The sequence below is a fragment of the Girardinichthys multiradiatus genome, chromosome 19 (genome assembly GCF_021462225.1).
Source record: "Girardinichthys multiradiatus isolate DD_20200921_A chromosome 19, DD_fGirMul_XY1, whole genome shotgun sequence".
NCBI classification, from domain to species: domain Eukaryota; kingdom Metazoa; phylum Chordata; class Actinopteri; order Cyprinodontiformes; family Goodeidae; genus Girardinichthys; species Girardinichthys multiradiatus.
Window position 1 is genome coordinate 20,306,437 of NC_061811.1, and position 17,849 is coordinate 20,324,285.

The 17,849-nt window shown below is 37.2% G+C and overlaps 2 protein-coding genes across 4 annotated transcripts in view; one reads left to right on the forward strand and one right to left on the reverse strand.

Annotated features, from left to right (window-relative positions):
* Positions 1-8,965, reverse strand: part of babam2 (BRISC and BRCA1 A complex member 2) — a 107,193-nt gene extending 98,228 nt beyond the window's left edge. The window contains exons 1-3 of the mRNA XM_047345094.1: positions 8,852-8,965; positions 6,212-6,367; positions 5,709-5,785 (exon numbers count right to left, since the gene is read on the reverse strand). Of these exons, the coding sequence (XP_047201050.1) occupies positions 5,709-5,785; positions 6,212-6,348 (214 nt within the window). The 5' untranslated portion in view covers positions 6,349-6,367; positions 8,852-8,965. The remainder of the gene's footprint in view (positions 1-5,708; positions 5,786-6,211; positions 6,368-8,851) is intronic.
* Positions 3,157-17,849, forward strand: part of rbks (ribokinase) — a 47,250-nt gene continuing 32,557 nt past the window's right edge. The window contains exons 1-2 of one of the 3 annotated variants that reach the window (XM_047345096.1): positions 3,157-3,192; positions 12,385-12,446. In XM_047345096.1, coding sequence (XP_047201052.1) covers positions 12,388-12,446 — 59 coding nt within the window. In that variant the 5' untranslated portion in view covers positions 3,157-3,192; positions 12,385-12,387. Of the gene's footprint in view, positions 3,193-9,146; positions 9,210-10,160; positions 10,180-12,384; positions 12,447-17,849 lie in introns of those variants that run through there. The other 2 variants (XM_047345095.1, XM_047345097.1) reach the window with 2 other exon arrangements.

Sequence of the window (17,849 nt, forward strand, 5' to 3'; positions counted from 1 at the left end):
ACTGCTGAACTGACATTTGTCCAGCAGACAGTCATTGGCGTTCTCCACATACAGGGTTAGTCACAGGAGCGCTGTATCCAAGCATTATATAGGAAAGTTGAGTTTTAAGGAAAAAGTATGAAGTTTGTGAAGCAAAGCCCATCCATACGTTGGGCGAGATCCTGGCACTGGAGCCAGGGCTTTAGGAGCCAACACAAACAGCTGTATCCAGGACATGGGCAACAACTGTCGCCTTCCTTGTTTTAAGCTACTGACTAAAAATTTGAAAGAAGTTTGTTTGTCAAATGAAACATGAATCTAAGAAAATATTCAATGATGCAACAGATTTAAAAACATAAAAAAGTAGTCTTCCACTGATTTATGTTCAATACAAGTCAAGTCCAGGAGGGGAACCTGTTTGTTCTGACACGATCCAGACCCTCTATCAACGGGAGGCATTCTGATGCCCAAACCAGCAGCTCCACTTCAACCAGCCCCCACACCCTGATGATGGAGTTCTTCATCTCATCTCAAAGACAGCACCCCACTGCTTATTTAGGAATCTCGTTTCAGCCACTTGTCCTCGACAATGGACCAGATCTCAGGACTATAGGTGAGAGTTCAAATGAAGTCATGCACTTATTATGCTGAGAAAGCCTGATCCATAATCTGCTCCATCTTCTCAAGACACCAGAACATGACCATTCGATGATTAAACCTCTCCGGTTGACAAGGATTCAATCAGATCGGAACATCTCAGAAAGGTCAATAAGGTAAAGAGTTCCTTTTTCTTTTGCCAGGCTTCATAGTAACTGATTCCTCAGTGTAATCAATAAAAACCTAAAAAGTAAATCTGTTTGTTCTTTAAGAATTTGGTCACATTGTTTTTGTCAATGACTTCGACATGGATTACGGTTAAACCACATTTTTCCCCATTATTCCTTTCTGCATGTCTATTTTCTTAGACATCCAAAATCAATCTGACCACCAGTATGACAAAATATAATCCAATGCTAAAGACTGCTGCTCTGGAAAGAAAACGACCACACAACCACAAGCACACTCTGCCTGGGCTGTTTCACAGTGTTGTGACGTTATGTTACACAATTCTATTTATGTGCTGCAATACGCTCCTCTTCTGCTTTTTTCTGCTTCCAGCAAACGCCTGATAAACGTCGACATGTGGAAGCATTTTTTCCAGTGGGCAGAGTCAAACGAGGAAACAAGAGGATGTGTTTAAAATCTGTAACAAACTCCTGGCTAGGCTCCACAGGGGGAATGGAGGTCTTCAAGTGCAAACTTTACAGGTTATAACTCAGGCCTTTATTGGCTGCTTTGTTTAAACAGACTACAATGAAGATGCCTGACTGAGAAGCACATTCTACCAACAGATTCTTCTTTTTCTGTTTGGGACTTAAGCACAGCTTGTTTTCATCTTCAATTCAAAACACCGTTACCAAAGTAACAAGAAAATAGTGTTGATGTTTTCAATGACAGAATGGAAAAGATGACATTCTTATTCATTTTTGTCAAATTCATACATTTCTAAAAGGCATGGACTTGTAAGAGCTTTTCGTGGTATGCTAACTTTGAGGTAAATACAGCGGTCCCACGCAAAAGTTCAAACAAAGCTGTGCAAATAATCTAAGTACTTCAATTTAAAATGGATAAGCAGCAGTTATTTAAAAAATATGTACAAATTATTCCTGGTAAAATAATGCAAGGATCTCAAACCTTAAAATGACAGTACATGACTGAAGACGGTTTGCCCTGTTTAAACCTCAGAAATGTTGTTTGGTGTGCTCCAGACTGTTACAGTGAAAGTAAAAACCATGGTAAGATTCAAAGTGCTGTCTGTGGCCTTCAGAAAGAGGGCCACAGACAGTCTGGTAAGGGATATAAAAAGGTCTCAAAAGAATATAAAATCAGCCATTCTGCTGGACATTCAAAAAATACCAACATGCTCAGATCACCCTAGGAGCGGAGCGTAAGATGTAAAAAGAAGTCACAGAAAACCCTAAAATGTCATCACAAGACGTACAGCTATAACTCTTCTAACCGTTGCTGTGAAAATGCATACCTGTACAATCAGAAAGAGACAGCACAGGCTTAAGTTCACTGTGAGGTGTTCAATGAGGAAACATTTGTTCTCTCAGAAAAACATGAAGGCCAGACTGATGTTTGCCAGAGAGAACGTAGACAAAAAACAGGATTTCTGGAATAATGTTCTTTGGAAACATAAGTTTAAAATTGAATTATTTGGACAGCAGAAGAGGTTCGATGTTTGGCATCAGCCAAAACAAAACAAACAAACAAACAAACAAAAAAAACACATCAGACCAACTGTGAAGCACGGAGGTGGAAGTGTCATGGTATAGGAAAGCATTCAGGGTTCTCACCAGGTTTTTTTTAGAAAGCTTTACCATTAGCGGTCGCATAGGGTGAAAGGAAGCAGGAACAGACTCGGCGCATGCGCTGCAGCCGACATAAAAGCCACACAGAGGGATCCCACAGATGTCAGTCAAAGAGCCGATACGCTCATGAAAAATGTCGGCCTATATTTCAGCGTAGCGGTGACAATTTTCAGTGTAGGGGGTCGCTACGCTGAAATGCACTGGCGAGAACCCTGGCGTTGCTGCAGCAGGACCTGGTCAGTTCACCATCACAGATTCATCAGCGAGTTCTACTGTGTTTCACAGGGTGCTTGAGGAAAATGTGTACTTCATACACATGTACTTCAATCTTATAATAAATGACGAAAGACAATAACAATTCTCAGCCCATTTCTGTTAGATTTCTAGTCACAAAGGACAGAGGTTAGGAACATTTTCAAAACAGCTGCTCAGAGAGACCCCATGCTGTTAGTTCCTATTTGCATATGACAATAAAAATTGATCAATGAAAATAATAACAAAGTCCAAAAGTATAAAAACACCACAGAAAATGAATTTATCTGCTAAACACCTGCAGAAGACTTGTCTCTTCTTACATAATAACCAAAACATAGCAATCTGAGTCACCCAGGAGGTCGGCTGCTCAATCAGCTCAGGCTTTGCATTGTTTTGGCTCATGCATGTACCGCTGCAGCATCTCATGTCTGCAGAAACAGCATTAACCTTCTCTTAATCACTCCCGGTCTGTCTCCTATAAAATCCTTGCGGTATTTTGGCTGTAATTCCTCTCCTTGCTATTTTTAACCGCCGGCAACCTCAGGTGAGTTTCCAGCTTTTCTTATTTTTCCTATTTCTTATCTGCACTAAATGCGTAACTAGTGTCAACATTTCACACGTAGGTCAAAAATACACAAACATTGAAAGAGGTGCATAATTGTGAGGAAGGAGGTAACACAGCTGATAAGGATAAAGAATCAGCCAACAGATCTGGCAACAAACAATGTTTGGTCTTTGAATAATAATTTGCAGGGGTTTTATACGTCACGCACACAGATTCCTCAAGCGTAGCCACAACTTCCTGCCACAGGTCGTAGTCATTTCAGTCTGGGCCACATTTTGAGAGTCAAGCAAAACCTACTTTCTTTATTTTTGCCACATACTTTCTTTCCACCTCTGTATCAAAATGACTCTACAAACAAACCTTATTGTTCTGAACCTATGCCATTCGGATGTGATGCAAGGACCTACCTTTTAAAGGCTTCTGCTTTTGTTCTAAAAAGAACGGAAAGGTGTGGGCATCTCTTTCAAGAGAATATCTATGTCAGATCAGCCACAAAAACCTGCTACACGGCTCTGACCCACATTTCTGACTTATGGCACAATGAATGTAAGGAGTAGGTGAGGTAATGAATTACAGTCCCCACTGAAGACCAGATGAAAGTGAAATATCGATGGCGTAAAAATGCTTTGTTACAAGCTAAACTGAAACTTTATTCTCTGAAACTTTCTCAAAGTTTAAACTCAGGTAAAGATTTTCTATCTGCAAAGCAAAAGGCCAACAAACAATAAGTGCCGACCTTCTTAGATGTGTGCGCACAAAAGCCTGACATCCTGTGAGTCATCATAACTCCAGTGAGAACAGGTTGAAATCGATTTAATTTGACTTATATTCTCCATGAGGCTTGCTCACTGAGGAAAGTCTCAGATGTGGACACTTGATGGAGAAGTCCAAGACCCTTCCAGTAAAAGTTAAGATTCACAAACAACTAGAAATTTCCTGGTAATGTTTTACTCAATAAGCAGATCATTACTCATCTAATTTAAGTTGACAGATTCCAGGAAGGATTTTCTGTTGTTTAGGTTTCAATCTGCAGTTCTGTAAAACCTACTTTAAACCGACTTGATGCAACATCCCATTGCACTAATCAAAGCTGGAAAGACACAACAAAAGTAAAATTGTTTGAATCATTACATTCTCTTCTCAGACAGCAGACCTGTTGCTTAAACAATAAATCAATTAACCTGAGCACAGACGGAAACCTGAAAACAAGTGATTCAATTTCAGCGCAAAAATAGCTGATAAAAGTTGAATCAAAATGCACCATGCTGTGTTATCAGAATGATTAGACTGCAAGTGATTTCCTTTAAATGTATGATACTTTGCTGGTGTTTAATTTAGGAACATATAGCTACATTTGAAATAACAAAGAAGCCTGATTTAAATCCCTTGAAGAGGCTTAGCTGACCCTAACTTCCTGCCGCTGGAGACTTGATATGCAAAAATTATGTTTATGAAAAGAAAACTTTAGAGTGCCCTGGAAAAGTATTTATACCCCTTGAATGAATACAAATTGTTTCACATTTGTACCATAAATGTAAATGTGTTTTATTCCAATTTTATGTGATATACCAACACAAACTGAAGTGTAAAAAACAAATAAATGGTTCTCGGTTTTTTTTCTAGAAATAGACATATCAACAGTGTTGCACAGATTTTTTTCAGCTCCTTTCATTCTTGAACCCTAAAATAAAATCCAATGCAACTGCAACTGATTACATTTAGCAGTCACATTAAATATCTCTAACTGTCTTCTCCTCATCCCCACACTATGATTCTGCCACCATCATGTCTCACCTTGACAATAGTGTATTAAGGGAAATGGGCAATTTTAGTTTTCTGTCACACTTAGATTTTGCATGTTGGCCAAAAATGTCACTTTTTGTCTCATCTGACCATAGAACCTCATGCAAACATGCTGTGTAAACAGGACCTCCTCCTTTCTATCAACAAATACTTTTTACTTGCTATTCTTTCATGAAAGTAATATTTGTGCAGTGCAGATTCTCCAACCTGAGCTGAGGATCAGTGCAGGTCTTCCAGAGTTACTATGGCCATCTTGGCTGCCTTGCAGGTGGCTTTGCAATTTGTGATTTTTGTTCACAACTGTTTCCTAACAAACCTCTGAGACCTTCACAGCACAGCTTTAATTAAGCAGAGATTAAATTACACACAGTTGGAATTTATGTAATATAATTTATTTTATTTATACATTTATCACTATTCAGGTTGACATATTATGGAAGATTTTTATTTATCATACATTTTGAAAAATACTATTTTCCTTCTATTTCTATTATCCTGTCATCCAAAATCCCAACAAAATATATTAAAAGGTTGTGGTTGTAATGTGACTAACTGTGCACGGCACAGGAAGTTCTAGTAATTTCATTCATTTCCGCCATGTAAGAAAAGCCAAAGATAGCATAAAAATCGATAAAGTGCATCGGATATCTTGGTTGAAAAAAAGAAACGTCAGAGTACGCTTGCCAACTTACATTTAAGGGTTTCTCCGGCGTAGGGGATGTGGAGTTTGAAGCGATCGCAGCATGGTCCTGGAGTTAGAGATGTGCATCTGGACGTTAAGGTTATATAAAACACAGGAAAGTTAACAGAAACACCAACTCGGTACATAAAAAAATCACAACAAATTGTGTTTACTAAAAGTTGTGAAAATGTGAAAGGAAAAATGTTGCCCAATCTTATTATTTATGGAGCCTTACCATAAGTAGAATTAAAACTCCACGCATTATTGTGAACATTCTGAGTTTAAACTCATTTTTTCTAAATAAAATTAATAATTTATTTTCTGAATATGAAGCACAAAAGACAAAAAATTAAACCTGCCAAAGCATCTAAACAAAATTCTTAAATGAACAAAGTTCAGATTTTTCTAATTCGCATTATATTGCAAAGAGCATTATCACTGTGAATTGGAGATTGTTAATTCTTTAATAATGTGAGACTGAAGTGTTGAATGCTGGGTCAGACTCAGCCTTACCCTGTTTTGAGGTCTGTGACCCGAAGGCAGTTAGTGGAGTCGAGCCCCACTCGGCCGTTTCTCACCACACTGCACAGCAGTGGTCGCAGCTCAGGCGAGATCCGGTGCAGCGCAACCTCAGGCGACATGTTGTTCATTGTATCCACAGTCCAGGGTCTGCAGAAAGATGCAACAGCCATCAATGAACCCCTTCTACACCAATGCTTTACTAGAGAGCCACAGAGCTGCCAGTGGCAAATTTCTTTAAATAATGCTCATGAAATAATAGCTTTCTTGTTTTTTTCTTTTGCATTTTCAGAACGGATGTTAACCATGACCTGGCAGGTCTTTGAAAACGTATCTGTACCCAAATCCTTGTATATTTTTTTGTGTTATCACCCTAATGTTGGAGAACATTATTGAACCAGCACCAGAACCCATCAAACAGGACAGGGAGAAAGTTATTAACAAATTTAAAGCAGGGTTAGGTTATAAAACAATATCCTAGGCCTTGAACATCCTATGGAGTAGTGTTCATTCCATCATTGGGAAAATGAAAAGAATATGGCATGACCGCAAACTGACCAAGACCTGCGCATTGACAGGCCTACAAAGGAGAGCATTAATCAAGAGGCTAAGAGGCCCATAGTAACTGTCGAGGAGCTGCAGAGATCCACAGCTCAAGTGGGAGAATCTGTTAGCAAGACAACCAATAGCGCTCCACAAATCTGGCTTTTATGGAGAAATTTAATAATGACATCCAAGACCAAAAGAAAGCAATAAGAAGTGTCATTTAAATGTTATCTTTAGCCCACATCAAAACACTATGTGTGAAGAAAAACTTAACACCCTGAACACACCGTGCCCAGATGAACCAGGGTAATGGAAGCATCGTGCCATGAGGTAGAATTCAGCAAGAAGGTGATCAGAGATTATGGGATGATAGATTGAGCTAAATGTATGGCAGTCCTCCAAAAAGGCTCCAAAAACCTTGAGACTGAGGTGAAGGTTCACCTTCAATCACAACAATGACAGTAAACAAGCCTGAGCTACAAAGGGATGGTTTAGATCAGTGGTATCTTAGAGATGTGGGACAAAACTGTCAGTTGAAAGTATGTTAGGGCCACAACTAAAACATCTTTCTCTAATTAAAAAAACAATAGAATTCTGTGAATTAAAAAAGCAATATTTTAATGTTATATGTACTATGATTTTTGTTAAAAAGGAATTTGTAAATCACCATATGTCCAAAACATAAAAGGGGTTTCACATTTGTGAACAGAAAGGTCTACAGTTTCCTATGTTTTCACACAACAAATGTTTTCTATTTTGTGGGTCTAGAAAAGTGTTGTAGTCTATTCTCATCAACAGATATGTGCCACTCTGGATGTCTGTTGTCCAACTATCTAAAATCTAAAAATAGCTAATAAAAGACAAAAACTTTGTGTTGTACCAAACAACTTTGATTTTAAAAAGATTTAAATTTGACTGTGAAAATCTTACCCTAAAAAAAGACAAAAAAGCGTCTATTTGCATCAGATGTGTTCTTTGGACAACCCTGGTTCAGGTTAAAAAAAAGTTCAAATGTTAGAAAGTTAAAGACCTACATCTAATTGACATTTTTGGATTTGAAAATTGATGTTCACAGACACTCATCACCCATTCTTCCTGAGCTTTCGCTATTTTGAAAAGTTAGAGGGGCAAAACAATCATTCTCTAGATTTGCAATGTTGGTAGAGACATACTCCTGAGACTTACAGCTGTAAATGCAGTGAAAGGTGGTTCTACTATTAAACTACTAAATCAGGGGCTAAACAGAAATGTACATAACTTCAAAGTTTTGCACTGGTTGAAAATTTTAAAACCTATGTGTCATTTTCCTCTCACTTCACAATGTGCACTACATTGTATTGGTCAATCACATAAATTCCAGTAAAATACCTTGAGTTTGGGGTTGTTATGTGACCTGGATCTCAATTCTTTTGAGAACATTGAGAATCCGTGGGGCAGTTCTCAAAAAGGAGGTGAAGAAACAGAAGCTAACATGCAAAACGCTATGTGTGAAGGAAAACTAACAATTTGATTAACTTCAAGCAATAATAATATAAGGATGGGTCGCCATCAGTGAGAATCTGGTCCAGAAGTAAATATTCAGCATGTCAGAGACAAGTACTGAAGGATAGGCACTAGAAATACTTACCATCCACATACTTTTTATTTTGAAAAATGTTTGAAACCTGCGTTTTGACTGCCACTTAGTAAACAGAAACATGTACAACTACAATAAAACCATTTACATTTTAAACGATCAAATGAATTTAGGTTTTTTTAAGGTAAATCTACGGTGTACTGCTTTGTTGTTTTTTTTAACTCAGATTTTTTTCTCTTCCCTGCTCTCAGTTTACATTTTAACACAACGTATTTGCAAAAATGTTTTTAACAAAAAGCATATTTAAACTGAAAGTTTATCAAGCTCAATAACCCACGTACTTTAAGATCAGAATCAAAGCATTTACAGGTGTTCAGGATGATCAATTTTAGCTTACTTGGCTAACCGCTTACCTTCGCTTTATAAACACGAACTAAACGTTAAGCAAAGTTCAAATGCACCTTGCTTATCGCTATCTAAATCAACACACATTAGGGTTTGCGTTAAAATACCTGAAAGAAACCAAGGTCGGTCTTTTGAGCGTTAACTCCAATGTTTACTTCATGCCTGAAAACTTTCCGGTAAGTAATGTTTGGGTCCTGGCGATGGCCCTTGTTAGCTGTCTGTTACAATGCCTGTCATAAAAAGGTCTTGGTTTTTCAAATTAGAAACAAAATAGTTATATATTATATAAGCTATGACTCGTATTTCAGTTTAAATGAATATAAATGATTAATAAAACGATCATAACAATAATTTTTATTGATTCAATGACCAGAATTGGTCTGGCAGTAGCTACATCGAACAGCTGTCAAAGTGCAATTGCTCCTGTTCAAATGTTCACTCTGCGGGATCAAATTTGAGTGGAAGGTAAATTTTATATCCAATTTCATATAAAGAGGTGTTATAGTATATTATATTATAGTTTAGATTACAGTTTTTCTAATTAGTATGGGTTTTATAACCTGTCAGATTTCGGTGAAGTACTTTCCAAAATGCTTCCAACCATACAGAGTCCAGGAACTGTTAATGTACTTTAACCTGTGCAGATCAAAAAATACTGTAATCACTGTAATGTATATTTAGACACGTTTATACGCTCGCACTTGGGCTTACTTTTGTTGCCTTCTGTGCAGATCAGTTTTAAGGTCAAATCGGATATTCGATTTGCATTTTATCACCTCGTATTGCAAGAACCATGGATCATTGTTAACTTTAGATCTAGATTTTTAGTATCACTGTCATAATATTGCAGTTATAAATAACAAGATATTGCTAGATCATCTTGATACTGGCATGGCAAAAAGGTGTATAGTATTTTGAAAAGTGCATTTTCCCAATTATTAAAAAAAAGATACCTTGCAGACACCTAGAATAAGAGGCATAAGTGACCTGTAATGTGTGAAATGTGGAATGAGAGCTGTAGCAACGCATTACTTTTTAATCACACTTATTTTATTGGTGCAGTCTGTTATGTATAATGGTGATTGGGGGCCACATTCCTCCATACGGTTAGATGGTGTGGGACTCAATGGTGGGTCTGGCTTAGATGGATCTATTTCTCAAAAAGTCCTGCAAATGGAAGGCGTAACTAAAAAAAAAATGGTTTAAAAAATCTCCTTAAAGAATGTGCCTTCCTGGCACATAAAATGATTGTTGTTGTTTGTTTTTGTTTTTTTGCAGGAGAAAAACATAACTTTTTGCAGCTTTTTTTTCTTATTTACAAAAATGTTGAATTGTCTAAGCAGGTTATCCGACACTTACCTTGACTTCGTACAGAGCATGAAAACATTACGTATACCGTGCCCACCACACCTATTGGGTCTCCTGGCAACAATGTGTAAGAACCCTTAAAACTATTTGAACAATTTTGTTGCAAAAGCGATTTTAATGTAATCCACTGTTAAGAAATAACTGTATTAAAAAAAAGAACACTTCTTGTTAGTGGTGGGGCTACACAGTATATCAAAAATAAATCGGTATCACTGTGTGTGCAATATTAACATCACCAATGACTGTTCGGAATACAATATCTATTCCACGTGTCCCGGACTGCATGTCAGTTATGTTGAATGGAGTCTCCTAACAGTACATGCTCACACCTGATGCACATGATAGCATCCAAGATGCTAAAGGTCGCATGCACATGAGAAAAGGAGGAGTGAGAAAGAACAGGATTTATTGCAACTGATGTCATTGCAACTAGGACAGCATGATATATTGCATATTTAACAATGTTGTAATATTGGTTCAGCAAACAACTGCTTGGGCAGCAATAATAATAATAATTATTATTATTATGTAATTGCTTTTATGCTATGTATAATATGCTGGTAATATACTTGGTGCTACTTGCCTTATAAAGAGGCAAAATTGTTTGAGCATTAAGGCAATAAGATGTTCTGGTAAAGCCATCGAAACGTATTGCCATAGAGAGATTGCCCATACTTGAGCTGAAAGTTCATGCAAGTTCTTAGCAAAATCATGTTGAAGAAAATACAGATCTTTATACTATCTGAATAGATCACTCAATATATGGGTTCATATTTGTAATAAACCTAAACCACTTGTCTTTCTTTAAAATTAGAAAGGCAAGAGAAAATTTCATTTAAATAAGGTAGATGTGGAAGATATGTAATCATATGAACTCTTGGCACCTTGTTAGAGTGCATTGTATCATAGAACACATGTAGGGTGAGCTAAAAAGAAAAGAGCAAAAGAGAGAGGATCCCGGACTCTGCATCTCTCTAGAGAAATTGTACAGAGAAATGGTCAAAGATGAAGTACTAAATAATCATGTTCCAATTCAAAGCTGTATGGTATAGACTAGATCTAGAGCAAAGGCTGCAAATAGGGGCCAAATTGTACCATGAGAGCCTGACATGACTCACACGCCTGCAAGCAGACAGGACTAGTGTGGACCATGGCACATGTTATACAGAGCAGGTGTGGCCCAAAGGTCAACAAAGGTTTCATTCGAGGCCAGATGTGGAAAAAAGTTGTTGCATGACAAATATTCTTGGCTGTCTGGATTTACACAAAGCATATCTGCCTCCTAACTACTTATTTTGTTTTGATTGAATAATTGTTTGAAATGTCAACCGACAGCGTAGGTGGGCATTTAGTCTTTCTTTTTGATCATTTTTATATCAGATAGAATGCGTGTATAAGAAGGGTCGGACCTGTACAGGCAAAAGCAAAGCAAATTGCGAAAATGAACACAAAGGCCAGTACACACAGCATTATCAGTTACTTTTGTGCACGGTGCGTATTGTTGCTGATTCATGCTGGGAAAGTCCACCTTCACAGGGGGGATTCAGACTGAATCTGAGAGTATCCATCAATAGAACAACAAAGAAAGCTACTATGCAGGACATGTTGGATTCCTTTATAGATACAGGGAGTTTCTCATAATATGGTAAGGTTTTGTCTCGCAAGGATTTTAAAACAAGTAACTCAGTTTCAGTAAACGTGAGAACTGTACAAGATGTTACCACTCTTTAAAAGGTCAGACACTGTACTTTTATCATGATGTGAGGGTTCTATGTTAACTTCCTGCGGAGAGAAGACAATATGCAGGGAGACGTGGGAGACAGAATCGAGCCATCCTACAGCCAGCGGCCAAGCTTTCCAAGTCTCCCACTGCCTATAGGAAGAGATTTAAGGAGATTAACACGCCGGCATTAGCTCCAGTACAAGCAGGGGATTGAATTAATTACAGACTTTACTTGGGTTGTGGTGCATTCACGGGGCGTAGCGTCAAAATGCCACCCCACGCAACCCTCCCGCCGTAAGGCTGGAATATGTCCAAATCAGCCCTTTGATAAGTCCTCTATTTTTACATTCTTCCTTGTTTCAGTCAAGCTCATGCTAATGTGGGATATAAATGGGGTGGGCCTCAGAGAAACTAGTTCACATATTTTGCCTGAGTTGTCCCCTCTGGTTTCTGAATATGTTGCCCAAATAAATCAATAATCTCCTGTATAATGAACATGTCATAAAAGCTTTTAAAGATATCTGAGTTAACGTCTCTTCTGTTCATTAGATCATGAGTGAACGCGCTTTTGATGTTGTTGTGGTTGGCTCCTGTATGACTGACCTGGTGAGGTGAGTTAACTTACAAACTTGCTCTCTGTTGGTTGATATCATGTTAAAATGTTTTATGTTTGATAAGAAATCTCTATAATAATATAAAATCTCAGAAAACTCAGAAAGCTTCCTCAGGTGAGCTCAACAGGAAACAGAATGTAGGACCCAGATTCTCTTTGACATATAAGGAAATGAATTTCAAAAATGTAAACCAGAGTTCTCAGCATTTTCATCTGGATCCTGTGGGATGCTGCTCAATTTGTGAAAACATCTGACTCAGTTGCTTGGTGTTTTACTGGTAAAAATACAATAAAATTTCTGATGCTGTTTAAGATTCTTTTATACCATTGAATATGTATAAAAATCCTTTTATAGTATTTTCCTGCAGCAGTATAATCTTACTCTAAACAATTTTCAAAAATTCTACCTTTAAGTGAGTACATTTGTTTCAGTGGGGAAAGAAAATCCTTTATTAAGAAATAATAAAAATAAATAGCTACACTCAGTGGGAGCCAATTATGTTTATCTACCTCTTTTGGTTGATTATAGTGTATAGGAACTATTAATTAGCTATCTATGACTTCCTGTTCTACTGAGGTGTAAAAATGACGTGACACAGATGCCTAATATTAGGGTTTTATTTGCAATAACATTTAGTGCAAAATTAAATCACTTTTTGCTCTAAATGTTTTGTCGCTTTGTTTTGCTTTTATTTCTGTCTGTGCCGGGAGAACTCTGTATTATTTTGTGTTTTACAGTACGCTTAAACCCAAAATTATTCATACCCCTGGCAGATTTAGGCTTTACATTTTTTTTCATTCAACCAAGAAGATTTTTTCTGAAAAAAAAAATTAGACGGGCATCTCTCAAAATATAATTAAACATCCTAAAAGTGAAGAGTTTTAATTTTGAAAAAAAGAATTTCTCTGCTTTTATTGGAAAATGTTGCGTTGAAAATTATTTTGAACCTTTTAATAATAAAAGGAAAAAAAAAAAAAAACTTTTTGCAAGTCTCACTGGTATTTTCACTGGTATTTTGATTGATTTGCCTTTGGCAAAGAACTCCAAGTCTCCGAGGTTGGAAGGCCTCCTTACCATCACCCTAATCTTTGGCTCGCTCCTCAGATTCTCTATCAGATTCAAAATGGGACTGTGGCAGGGCAAATCCAGAACATTAATACTACTTCCAGTCAGAAAAACAACATGTTATTAAAATACAAAATTATGACTTTTAACCTAAATCTGCCAGAGGTATGAATACCTTTGGAATTCACTGTACATGGACTCCTCTTCTCTATGTATTGCACCCCCACAAAGGTAGCAAACTAAGGTGAAATACTGAAACTTTACCATTTCCTCTGGGTTCTTCCTTCTTATTGACATTGAGTAGATTCAGCAATGCAGCTAGGACACATTCAAAGATGATTCCTAACAAAAACTTAATAAAAGTAGATTTTACCTACTTTCTTGTTAAATTTGCAATCTGCCACTGGTTTCAAGCCTTCTTTAGTGTACATCATTCATATTTTTATTTAGTGTTGAAATATACATTTTAGCTACCTTATAACTTCAAATTTGGATACTACAATGTAGAATTTCTAAAATGCTCTGAACGTTTACAGTGCAAACATAAACAAAGCTCGCTTCACAATGCAGTCTCCGCAAAAACATGTTCATAAATCTCCAGCACTTTCTTGAAACCTCTTAATGTGGATCTTTAGCTACTTTGTTGTTTAATTGTCACAACATATTGTTGATGTTTGATCTGAAGCTATAATATTTTCATACAAATAATGTTGCAGATGTTGCTAGTTGAAATCCCCCAGTAGCATTAGGTCTAGATAGTAAATGTGTTGTTTCCTTTAAATAAGGAATGTGAAGCTCTAACTTTGTCATTGCTACCAGCAACAGAAATAGAACTGTAGTTCTCAAATTTTTATTAACAGCCACCAGGACCTTCTTTTTCCCTACAGGGGTTATATTTTGACATGCACTTCTGTGGAAACATGGCACAGGCTGAAGGGGGTTTTCCATCACAGTTTAAAGTGGACTCTGTCACAGGAATAGAGGAAGTGGTCTAAAGTAAAGACTGTGCTGCTGTTTTTCAGTGTTTTTCCTCCAAATGTTACAGACAAAATGAGCCGCCTCGCAGTGTTTATTTCAAGAGCTTTAAAGCTAGCTGATTTTAAAACGTTTGCTAAAATTCAATAAGCTGCAAATCTCTCCCACTTCTGAAGTGAAGCTGCTGTTCTAAGGCGATGCACATGTTCATAGTAAATCAGGTTTCAAAGATTTAAAGTGTGCAGATAGCCTTGTATAACTGCTGCTTTTTGAAAATGTCAGTGTTGCATCATCCTGATATGTGGTGAGATTTGTTGAGCCAAGTCGGATCCATTCCCACAACTGGTTAGTCATCGCCTGCACCACAGAGTGTTAGTTGAAAACAAATTCTCAGCCTCTTTGTGAGCAATGACACCTAAAGCAGCTTTAATGTCAGAGCTGCAGCCAACTGAATGTGGAAGAGTTTTGTTTTATTTTTTAAAGGTGTTTATGTCATGTTTTAGTGAGTTCCTTACTCATGAAAAACACATGCCCTCTCCTACCGAGTGGGGAAACTTTTAGTTTGGCTCTTATTAGAAACTCAACCAGTGGCTTTCTGCTTTGAAGGGCAGGAGTTGTTAATTACAGCCTTAACAAGCTTACCGAAAATGGCCTGGTTCTGGGCGGGAAAGGCGGGGGGATTTTTGGATGGAGGTCAGAATCCGGATAGTGGAATACAATTTCAGCACTTCAAAGTGATGTGTCTGGCTTTGAAGTTAGAAATCAGTCTCTGTTTTTGGGTCTCCGTCAGTCAGAGATGGCCCACATTCAACTCTCAGCTGTTTCTCACTCTGCCTTTTTCCAGTTGTGACTTCTTCAGCAGTCGAGGAGCGAGGAGTTATTTCAACTATCCACAGCACACTGAAAGGAGGATCAGCTCTGCTCAGGCTTATAACCCCTGTTTAAAGAAATAACAGCGCCCCCTGCTGTCACAGCTCTCTGACCATTTGAATAGACTTTTTTTTTTAAATTGGTAGCAGAAAGATACATTTCCTTGTAAAATAACAGCAATGTTATTACTGGTTGCACAGTTTATGTATAGCTCCAGGAATGAAGCATTGCAAAAGGGTAACTCTGATTTCGGGATTACTTTTAATTGAGTCTTGATTGGGAGGATTAAGGTATTGATCGCCCTTCTAGTAGATAATTGACTCATCTTAATTTCACAAAAAAAAGAGAAAAATCAAATGACTTTCATCTTTGTTTATGTTTCACATTATTAAGGTGAAGTTTTTGTATAATCTTGCTCAAAAATCTCAGCTAAATTTATTTTAATCAAATATGTTTCTCTTCCAGGTTTTGATAAAGTATTTTCCATTTTAAAAATTTTCCTATCATAGAAACCTTTTACATTTCTGAAAAGACACGATGTTTAAAGACTAGATCAGTTAACTGTGAAAGTAATCAGAGAATCCCTTAAAACCAAAACAATGATTGTTTTAGTGGAAAGATATGCTTTCTTTAATAATTATTTACACCCTATACATGCCTTTATATGTTTGCGCTGGCACCTTTACAACTTTTAAAACTTGTCAAATTAAGTATTTTGTTCTTTTTGTAGTTATTAACAGTTCTTTTTATTGTTTTACTTAAAAATAGCCAAATGTTTTGGTACCACATTATTATAAGATGACCTCTTATACAGTATTTATTAATGATTTTGAAAATTTATTTTCTTTGTAAATAATCTTACATATTTATGTTTTCTGGCATCTCCTCAGTAAGATGTGGTAAAGATCTGCTGGAAAACCTTTTTTTTTTACCATTTATAATTGCATGAATTAAATAAATTAAAGCAATAATGCATTCATGGCTGTTCCAGACAATGAGTATCCTGATAAGTGGCTTGTTATATGGTGCTATAGGCTGCCTCTGGTCACTAACTGCATAATGGCAGCTTGCACGTGGCTCAGATAAATGGTGTGAACAGAGAGTTGAACACCCACGTATGTGCCTATTGTTAGCAAAGCAGTTCACCAGTTGTCCATGTAAGGTGTCTTAAACTTGTCCCCTTCTTCACCTTGTTCTGATTTCCTGGAACTTCTTCAAAAGGATTCTTTAATGGACGAGGACTATTATACAACATGGTTCCAAACAGCCTTTTCTGTGTCTCCTGGACTCAGAAAAATCCCTTCTGTGAGCCATAATTTGAGATAAAGGTCATTGCACTTGAATTAAATGACTTATTATGCAATCATGTAGTAGGCATCCTGTTCTAGAAAACATCAGCTCAGGTAAAACCTTGAAATCTGTCAGGGTCTTAGTTTTCAGGCTTCTAGTCCACATTAGTGCCTCGGAAATGGAAGGGAAGAGCTCCAGTTCAAATTGTGGAAAACAACTTTTGGGTTTGTTTTTGTCCTCCTTTACTTCCATGTGTTGCCAGCAACTGAAGCACAGACAGAGGAGAGGGAAATGAGAGCCAGCATCAAAGCACACACTCCACGTCACAGAACACCTGCTTCAGCCTCTTGGTTCCGTGGGAGAAAACGCACTGAGGTTGCACTTTAGCACATAACTGCCCTATTTGCCCGGTGCACTCACCACAGACAACAATAGCCGAGTGTCTCTTAGCGTCTTATGAGCCGTGGGTGGCTTGAGTCAAGAATTTGGAAATCTGTTTGTCTAACCTGTGAGTTAAATGGCTCTTGTTGGTATTCATTGTTTTAAAACTATAATGTCAGTTCTTTTACAAACTACACATAGGTGATACATTGTTGGGAAAACCCCATGAAAATTTAAATAGCATTGCGTTAAAGCCTGGTGTCTATTTTTTATCACATACCTACCAGTTTCAATTCATACATTTTATTTTATTTTTTTCACGATTTTGTGGCACTGTTGGCCTGTATTCAGTAGTAGCTTTACAGAAAGAAGCGCTAAAAGAGATAGGGAAGACAATAAGTAAATGGCCCGGGGTGAGGAATCAAACCCGGGACAGCAGCGTCAAGGACTATAGCCTCCATATATGGTGTGTCTACTTTAATGCTGTGCAATGGGTTGCCTCCAGTTGGAACTTGAGACAAAGAGACTGAGTTATATTAATACCTAAATGGTGTGTGCATTTGTGCAGGAAATGTATTTATTATTTATTTATTGTTATTTTAGTCTCTCTCTGTAGTATGCAAGTTTAGCTTCACCTTTTTATCTTTAAATGTTCCTCGTTTTCTGTTAGTTGCCTTATTTGAATTATGAGTGATACCTTTATGCCAACATCCCAACGAGGATTTTTATTTATTTAGTTTTTTTTTTATTTTATTTGTATTCTTTTGTGATTTTCTAGAAAACCAGTAACAATGTTGACAAGTAATTTCTACAAATATA